General features: G+C 36.5%; 1 protein-coding gene across 3 annotated transcripts in view; it reads right to left on the bottom strand.

The window, feature by feature from the left end:
* The window catches only part of USP16 (ubiquitin specific peptidase 16), an 18,601-nt gene extending 8,843 nt beyond the window's left edge, over window positions 1-9,758 (bottom strand). Inside the window, exons 1-7 of one of the 3 annotated variants that reach the window (XM_017731741.1) lie at window positions 9,676-9,758; window positions 8,058-8,156; window positions 6,280-6,461; window positions 5,549-5,652; window positions 3,141-3,244; window positions 1,214-1,395; window positions 125-217 (exon numbers count right to left, since the gene is read on the bottom strand). In XM_017731741.1, the coding sequence (XP_017587230.1) occupies window positions 125-217; window positions 1,214-1,395; window positions 3,141-3,244; window positions 5,549-5,652; window positions 6,280-6,461; window positions 8,058-8,118 (726 nt within the window). In that variant the 5' untranslated portion in view covers window positions 8,119-8,156; window positions 9,676-9,758. Of the gene's footprint in view, window positions 1-124; window positions 218-1,213; window positions 1,396-3,140; window positions 3,245-5,548; window positions 5,653-6,279; window positions 6,462-8,057; window positions 8,159-9,675 lie in introns of those variants that run through there. The other 2 variants (XM_017731742.1, XM_017731743.1) reach the window with 2 other exon arrangements.
* Between the last annotated feature and the right edge of the window lie 6 nt (window positions 9,759-9,764).

Consider the following 9,764-nt stretch of genomic DNA (forward strand, 5'->3'; position numbering starts at 1 on the left):
CTGCTGATTTTACATCTTAATCTTGTTAGTATTTAGCTGGAACAGCTTTAAAATCGAGAGATAAATACTGCTTGTTTCCTTAACTGGAAGGTGAGCACACACTACAGAGGTCAAAGCATATTACCATGCATAGCTCAGGTGACTCAATTTTAACTGTTGTGCCAGGCATTTTAGCTTCTTTAAGCAGCTCCCTCAGGACTGGAGTTTGAGATAAATTCTGTAGAATATAAAAGACAAAGAGATTGGAAAATGGGGACAACAGGAAGGGCAGCGGAACTCCGCTAGTCATGGAATTTGTAGCAACCAGTTTAGCAGCAATTTATTTTCCCAAACACAGAACTAAAGTGGTTAACTACCACTCTAGAATCTCCATCTGTGTTTAAGACTTAAAGGTGAATTTCATACAGCTAATGGGACTTCCAATGCCCTCTATAAACATTACTTCAGACTGCAGAAACCCTAAATATATTATTCTTCAACAGACTGATCTTTTGACAAGTGTATTTACTAGCGTCTGTTTCTAAAACATCAAAAGATAAAATGCAGTGTGGGTATTTGCTTGGTTTAAAAAGTGTTTATAAGTAAATCAAAAGCAGTTTACTAAAATCTGCAAGTACAGTGGGAATTTTGAGTAAAACTTCAAGTATCAAGAGCCACAGAGCACAAGATCACATGTCAGTTTCAATACACATGAAAGAACAAGTTTATTCTATGCTTCTCAGCTGAAGAAGTCACACAAGATGGCAATGGATGCAACATGCTCATCCTGTTTTTTTCATCCAATATTTACTTTTGACTTTCTGTAGTTGAGACATTTTCATTGCAATAAACACCCATGGTCTTTGAGTACTCATCTCTTACAGTCTAAGAAGCCACAAGGGTGATCTGTCAGACTATTTCATATTTTTAAAAAATAACTAGAAGTTGGCATGCTAATTTTATGTCAGTGAAAAATGCCCTCCCTCAAGGACAAGGCAGTTTATTGTATTTCCCCTTAGAGCAAGTCTGAACCTGCAGCTCCGTTTCTTCGTATTTCTCTGGGCCAACACACTATTTTTAGAAAGAAGCCATCATTCCTGGCAGATAAAAAAATCACGTTCTAATTGTGTCATGGTAAAATGCTGGGGGCAAGGCTGTTGTGGGCTGTTTTTCATTTTGTTTGTGGCTTCTTTCTTATTCAAAGTTTTTCTAAAAACAGCAACAAGTCCTGTACCTGCATCACTGCATTAAAGAAACATGTATTCCCCAAGTTACTAAGTCCTTTCACAGTGACTTCTCCATTAGCAGATGAATGAGAATTTTCTTCCTTAAGTGAAACTTCTTTTTCTTGTTCATTTTTGCTGTCTTTTTCTACTTTCTTATTTTCAACTTCTTTGTTCTCTTGTTGTTTTTCTACTGAAATAATACAAACATACCACATATTAACATAGTAACAGGGTATAGGCCAGGAAAGATTATTACAGTCAGCAGCAATCTATGACGTTTAGATATTATACATATGATAATTAATTCTTTAATTTTTAAATATAAAACTACTGGTTTAGGTTCTTAAATTGTCTAGGTAACAGAAGTTAAAAAATAAACAGAACAAAACAACAAAAACAACAAATCAAGAACCCCCTGAAAGAGCATTTCAAATCAGCATGTAAATTAAACATCTCTTGGCCCACAAGCCATTCATGCCAACATCCTCTGAAATTCTTCCAAGTGTTATCTCTCATTTTATTGCTGTGTCAAAATCACCTATGTGAGGGCTTTCTACAACATCCAACAGGCTCCCACTGTCAAAGCATTCTCATATTCATTTCATGTACCTAAACAGATGATACTGAAAGGTTTATAGTCTTCAAGACAAGTTAATAATATTTTCCCCCAAATTATTTTGGTGTACTGCTGAAAATTTCAATGACCTGTTTAATAAAGCCATAAGGGAGTTACAGGCAGTTTTCAAAATAACACCCACACTGATTCTGCCAGTTTGGCAGTCAGCTATTGATTAGGCTTCTGGTAAATAGGGCTGTGAGCTAATACTAACTTTAAAATCAAGTAACATCAGTTCAAAGAAAGCAAGGAAAACAGACAATACAATCTTTGGACAAGAAACGGATGGACAATGACACACAGAACACATGAAATAGGCAACAACTGCACGCAGGTATTCATTGGTTTTCCAGTTCAAAACTGAGAAGAAAATTTTGGCAACTGATATGAAGTTCAAATATTAGATGTAGAGTAATTGTGTATCTGGGAAAGACTGACCACTCAGAACACTCTGCTCTCCATGGGAAAACCTCAGCTGTTTTCTGAACAAATTGAATTCAGAGACAGCCACGTGGCATTGCTGTATGTTTGTGTTCCATTTCCCACAGGGCCTGTGATTTCACTCAAGGGTTGCAATTTCTGACAGTCATTTGTTATAGCATTTATTTTTATATGCAAATTCTTCCAATTTTTCTAGTGGAAATGCCTTGTACAAAACCAGTTTTGCTATTGTGGAAACTAGGTGGTTTTGCTGCGTTTGTTTTCTTTTAAACAATCATATTTTACAGATAGACTGCAGGCTGAACACAGTATTTTAGAGTTCTAAAAGCACTGCAGCTGCCTATACTAAGTGTACAGACCCAGTGACAAAACCTCTGTATACTCCTTCCATTACTGGAGATTTAGTCATTCCTGATACATTCACAAACACCCACAAAAATACTTTAAAAAAATCAAATCAAATTATCCTTAAGCAATGACAATTTTTCTTTAGATCTCAAGACAGACTGAGCAACACTGATGAATAAACACAGCACCCTAAGTACTGAAAGTCAATTGCCTATTTGCAGAAAAAGTGACTGTCACATTTTTTTAAAAAGTCACAGTAAAACTGTCTTTTTTTTCTCCTGTTCTTGTTTGTCTTGTCTGTAAAAGTTTAGGGGATGCTGAGCAAAATCCTGATCTAATTAGATCAACGGGCTAGAACATTACTTATGTTATCAGATTTGTGACAAAAAAGATAAAAAAAGGGGAGAAATTAGTTTTTCCCTTTACCATAAGGTGCTAAATCCAATTTAGTGTAAATTATGGATTTAAAGTACTGTCTCCAACACTTAGGAGACCTTCTGATTTACTGTATCTATACTATAATTACTTACCTGCATGTGATGAGTCAATACCAACTTGTTTTCTAACAAAATCCACAGTCTGGCCCAAAAGGGTTGAAGTTTTATATGGAACTTCATTATCACATAGGTAGCACCTGTCTCCGCCGCCCCCAAAAGAAAACAATTAATCCTATTTTTTTTTCTATTATTTAAAAATCCTAAACTATTTGCTTGCTTGATGCAATTCATTACACAAAGTTATAAAATTACAAGGTTTAGTGTAAGATTTAGAAATCTTAGGGAAGAATCCAATCTACTTATCACAAAAATAAAACACTTAAAAATTTTCTTTAGTAAATTATTTTGGTGACTGGCAGTTGCAATTTACAAGTATAAATTAGACTCTTAAGAGATATGCTTAGAAACCTTGCTGCAAGAAAAATAAAAGCTGGGAAAGTTTTGCCAAAAATCAAGAAACTAAGATATCAGGCCCTAAAGGAAATGACTCATGAATATTATGGCATGGAAAAATATTTTCAATATTCTAGCCAAGCAAATACTTAATTGTATTTAAGTTGCATAAGAAATAATTCAAGTGTCCACCATTAAACCTGCAGACTTTTATTCCCTCTTCTACTGCTGATACAAACTCTATTTGTCTCTTTGTGAGCAAAGAAGTGTATGGTTATACCAGTAATCTGCTTTAGACAAAATTGTGGGAGAAGCTGCAGTCATAAAGGCTCAAGAAGGGTAAAGTGCTGACAGAACACACACAGCAGAAAGAGTTTTACACGTACCAATTTTGTAGTTCCACCCAATCAACTCCTTGAAGAAGTGGCAAAAGGTACTGATACTTCTGCATTTTGGAAAACACCAATTACAGTTCTTAGGCAGACTTCAGGATTACCATAAGTCAGACTCAACTTTCGGATATTAAAAGCAGAAGTAGTCTGCAGTAAAATGTTTCCCCAAAACTCTAGCATCCCTGGCATTAGCTATAATCATCACATTTCTTCATATCTCATTAAAAAAATTGGCTCAGCTTTTGGATCCCTGATTGTTTATCTATTGTCTATCTGGTTAATCATAAAAATAGGCATCTCACTCCTGGAATAACAAAGGGTATTTACTTCCATGGTGTGTTTTAACACCAGAACCTTCTACATGTGAAAAAAATTGTAGACAACCTTGAAAGAATCAAGGGATTGGAAAAAGTTTTGTTAGGGATGGCTGTTTGACCAGTACTGTAAATGTGTACAACAGCACTTGTAAACTCAAAAGAGCAGAACTTAGTGAATTCCTAGAATTGTTTCCTCTCCAAAACATGCCTTTAAACTGTTTACAGTTATTACTTATATCCAATTTGAACCACTTTTGCATGCATACCATAAAGAGATTTAGTCACACATTCATATAATTAATAAAAGCAAAAGCAGTTTTGATCAGAATTTTTGTACTAGGCCCACTGTGAAGTACAGTTTGTGACTGTGGGTTTTGATTTGTAACTCATTTATAGCCAATGTATCAATCTTTGGTTAACTTATTGGGCAATTAAATTCTAGAAATTCTAGAAGGAAGCCAAAACATCTTACTTTGACAACTTCCTCTCATTTGCAAATATTTTGATTAAAAACCAGGGAATATAAAGCACTTCAAGCCCACGATTTTAACACTAATTTAAATTCACAAAGAGAAGTTCAGTAGTTCATTAGTAATAATGTTATTAATAATGTCCATTTCCAGTCTAGAATTCATTAAAAGTAGTGGTTGTTACACGTAAGTGCAAAGTATAATCAAATAAATAGATACTGTTATATATAATGAACATAATGACAGATACTAAGTTACAAAACCATGTTACTAAGCAAAACAAAAACTTTATGTCAAGTACAGTATTTCTGTATATCATAGTTTAGAAAATTAGGGCTCCCCCTTATATACAGAAGTGTGTAATTACTTTGAGAGAAGCAAAAACTACCAGGGACATGGATTTTGTATTGCTTGATCCAGTAGCATCTTGTAATTCTAGCTGCGCTTCCTGTCTACACGTGGTATTAGAGAATTGTATTTACCAGGAAGGTAAAGGTAAGGTTGCCACTAAGTGCACATCAGAAAGAACCTTCTCCCAAGGTCGAAACTTAAGATTTAGAGCTACAGATCAACATTTGTTTTCATGTGTCAGTATTCTGACCAAGTAAAAGCAGTAAAATATGAAGTCAACCACATTTACTAGTTGGTCAAGTTCAACCTTAATTATTAAAATATTCTGATCATAAATTTTACAAGAAAATAATACTTATTCTGCAAATCTCAGCAAAGACTGCTGGGAATTACATGTTTGGAAACAAAATTTTAATATATGCCTAGAGAGAAATCTCAGAATTCACAAAAAAAGGACAAATTATATCCCAGCCTCTGTTGCTCTCCAGCTCCTGTCTTGTGTTGCCTGACAAACTCACCACACACTCCAGTTGTCCAAACTGAGAACCAAACAGTGGGGATCTGATCTTGGTGTTTTATAATGCTTTAAGGCATGCTGGTCTGCAGAATTTCTGTCACAGCCCTACAATATCGATAACCACAATTGTCACAAAATCCACTTGACTGTCAATGAAACATACATAAAGTCAGATCACAAAATATTAAAATGAAAACTGTTCAATCACGTTCAACTAACTGGAATCAACAGATAGCTATCGATTTCAAAATATTTAGTTCTGCAGATAGATAATTTACTGGGTGCAGAATAAAGGTGCTCTGGGACTGAACGTTTAATGAACAAATTCCAGTTTGAACACCTGAAAGAATAAAACAGAACAAAAACCTCTTCAGCATGCAGAGTTCCAAGTTTCATGAACTAACATGAGCATTAAGATCTTGAAAAAATCATAGATTAGGAGCATTTTTATTTTCTCAGCAAAATAATTCAAACTTTCTAGGAAACAAGTCCTCAAGATGATGTTTTGGCCTTAAGCCTGCTAAATGCCTTTGGGCCATCTTCCAAGTACTTCATTTGACATTCAGAGCAGGCATTTTTAAATCACACTCTACAGTATATAAAGTCATCTAGGTAGCACCACCTTTACAATAAAAAAAGAGACACTATAAGAGTTTAATTAGAAACTCTCTTGTTCCACTATATTATGAGACACTGAAAGGTATTAAGACAAATTAACAACAAAAAAGATACCCTATGGCCACATTTTAGGCATAACCATATCGAAGTGCCTTCATCAGTCTCCTCCTCCTCAGCCTTCTCTTGTGTCTTACTGTCTGCCTTGCAGTCCTGACAAACATGCCATTCCACACTCTGCAGTGCCTTTCTCAGATGCCCTTGGTCCAGTCCTTTACGAATATGCTTGCACACAGGTTCTACAAATTAAGAAGCACAAGAAGGATGTAGGCAACATAATGAATGCAAGTATTGAAGACACAGGCAGCAATCCAGAAGCTAAGATAGTTTTTCTAGAGCCAAGGAAACACTGACAATTTATCAGAGCATCAGAAAGAAACCTATTGTTACCACCATTTACAATCTGGGTATACTGTTGCTGCATCCTAAACTTTACTTTGAGGTGCTTTTATTGCTCAGATAGTGTGACAGCTCTGAATCCATCTTTGTTGAGGCAAGATTACAGCCCCAAGATTGCAAACTTCTATTGGCATAAGCTGAAACCAGTGTAAATTTTTGTACCTACAGTTCTGTTCCTGTCCAAGATTCCAGGATTTTATCAAAGTGCAAACATAGATATTCAGAAGCATTCTTTTAACTTTCTGAAAAACATGAGCTTCATCTACAACCTCAAAATTGTCATTTAAAAAACAAACAAAAAAATTTGGTACATTGGCAACTACTATTACAGTGGAATTATTCACCATGATCAGTCTTAGTTTCATTTGTGGCTTTATAAGACTTTGTCATTGTAAGACCACTTACTTATAGGCAAAAAAGTGAGATGCCACCAGCAGCTAGAACATAACTGATCTCTTTGCAGGAGAAAAAGAGGAACAGTTACAGCAGACATTGACCCTGACTCCAGGAAACAAAAAAGCCCCCAACACCCCCAACAACCAAACCAGACAAAAGCAGCTAAAAAAGGCATCCATTAGAGACAGAAGCTAACACAAGAAGACCAGGACAATCAGGAAACCAAAGCAGAGTAGACTTAAACAGGCCATCCCACCAAGCCTCCTCAAACTCTAAGTGCTCTCTCTCCCAACTAAATTAACCTGGTTCAACTCACTTCCCCAGCTGGGATCAACAAAAAAGATGGGAAAGACACAATCTGTGACCTGGCAGATAAGGTGGTAGGAGAGAATGCTACACAATACAGGTAAAAACAAAAGCTACAATAAACAGGGTAAACAAGATTAAAAAAAAAATTTCAGCACAGGTGAGATCCAGTGGAGCTAGGAGAATAAAATTTAGCATTTGGGATTAGGAACTACTAGGAACAGAAGAACAGAAAGAAGAGGTTTTAACCAAAATACACTATGAGAGCTGAAATGCCCAGGGTCAGTACCAAATTAGCAGCTAGAATAAAGGCAAATTGCTTCACAGAAAGTATTTTAATCACAGCTTTTACTGCTGAGGCAAGAACCTTCTGCAACAAAATTTTCACTAGGAAAAAGCAACTTAAGCTTAGCAGCTGACTCCACAAACCCTTTATATTCTGAGTAATTTTACACAATCTGTATCAGTAAACGACTGTGTGTCCGAGTTTCCTGAAAACCGGAAACTAATCTCAGTTTTCAGGACAGGATTATTATTTTCTAGCATAGTTAGAAAAGTCATGACACCAATATTTCTTGCTAGACTTGAGTTTCAATTAAAAAAAATCCAGATTTTGTAAATGAGACTTCAAAGCCAGTGACCAGTGTAAAGGCCTTCTAATGTTAATCAGCTTTCAAGACTTCTTTGAGGTTAAAAGAAACATTAGGTCCACAAACTTCTGCAAGGAAACATACTCAGTATATCCGGAGACTCATCAGACTGTGCAGTTTTGCCTTTGATGCGTTTCTTTCCCATACTTGTACTCTGTAATTTTTCCTAAAAGGAACAGTGACCTAACAAAGAAAAACAGTAAAATTAGAAGGTAGTCTTGGTTTTCCTTGTTCATTGCTGCAAGAATTATTGCAGTGACCAAGCTGTGTCCCTTGAGGTGAATTAACTTGTTTTAATTTGACATTTTCAAACCAAAAAAATATTAATTATGTTTTAACATGAAACAATTGTAACTGTTGTATAGACAAGATCACAGTGTGAATTACAAAACCCAAATGATTAAAAATGTTAAATCAAAAGCATTGCACAAAATAACAAAACTGAAAACTCTAGTACCAAAAATTCCTATAAACTTTAAGGACTTTAACTAACACCACAGGGATTCTATGAAAAAGAATTGGTTTTGTCCCAACTAAAACTTGGAAGTTATTTGCATTTGTAACCTTTTCGTTTTGTTTACTGCAAATTCCCTGTGTTTTTGATGAAGTCTGACACAGGTAAGATACTCTTAACATATTTGAAAAAATACAGACAGTCGGAATTCTGATTTTTCAATTTCTTTACTGTGGAAAATTTATCATCACCTTCCCCACATATCAATCAAATAATTCAGATGGGTCTGTTACTCACTATACCTGTGGACCCTTCTTGACAAGAGTGATCTACCACTACATAGTCCTAAGCCAAGTGCTTGGCTTCAGATAGGTGGCTACTGCAGATGTGACAGAACATTTTTAGTTTCTAGTCTGTAGCACCTGTGCCTTACCTGACAGAAGATCATCCAAAAACCTCAGATAAACTTAAAACTCTACATATGCTATACAATGAAAACAAGGAAGCAAAAATGGTTCAAAATCAAGTCTCTGCAATCTTTGCAGGCTAGCTTAACCCTGCTGTCCACCCTTCATGTAAACACAACCAGCACTAAATCTGACCTTTATCAATCCACATTTCCAAATCCATTTATTTGCTTGTACGTGGCAGCACACCAGCCCCAGAGCACAACTGCCTGCTTGGAGCTGTCACAGCCAAAAAATTAAGCCAGACCAAGAGAACTAGAGAGAAAACTTAAGCTGGGGAGTGTTTAGGCATGATACTCATAGAGCACGTTTTGTATGAAAAGCCATTTACAAACAAGAGCATGTTTGCATGAGCATACTCGTAGGGCAGATGACCCAGTTGTTGATGGCTGGTTGGCAGCCACTTCATCGAGAGCAAAATTATCAACTTTTGCAACTTAGCATTCAATTTGTTCAGAGTAAGAAATAACTGTTCATCCAACAACCTTCCTCTACAGCACATTTTTCTGCAAAAAGCTACAAGACTTGATCTTGTATGAACAACTTTTAATTGATAAAATCCTTTCCAAACTGTCCTTGCTCCTGCCGGGAAGGCAGGACTGCATCAACACGTGGGGTTGTTAACTTAACCCACGCCGTGCCTGGGCAGACTTGTCAGACAGGCTCTGCAGCAGCCTTTCCACGGCGCAGCCCTCACGAGGAAATGCACAGCCTAAACGACCGACGCATTTTATGGTTTTTAAGATAAGATAAAGCGGTGTTTCAACGACCAAACGAGCACCTGCGTTTGACAGACACCCTGGAAAAATGCGCTCAGAGGCTCGCCTGGGGAACCCCCGGGGCGCGGCGGGCAGCAGGCCGGACCCTGTC

Source organism: Corvus brachyrhynchos, unplaced genomic scaffold (assembly GCF_000691975.1).
Source record: "Corvus brachyrhynchos isolate BGI_N302 unplaced genomic scaffold, ASM69197v1 scaffold3, whole genome shotgun sequence".
In the NCBI taxonomy this organism is placed as follows: Eukaryota; Metazoa; Chordata; class Aves; order Passeriformes; family Corvidae; genus Corvus; species Corvus brachyrhynchos.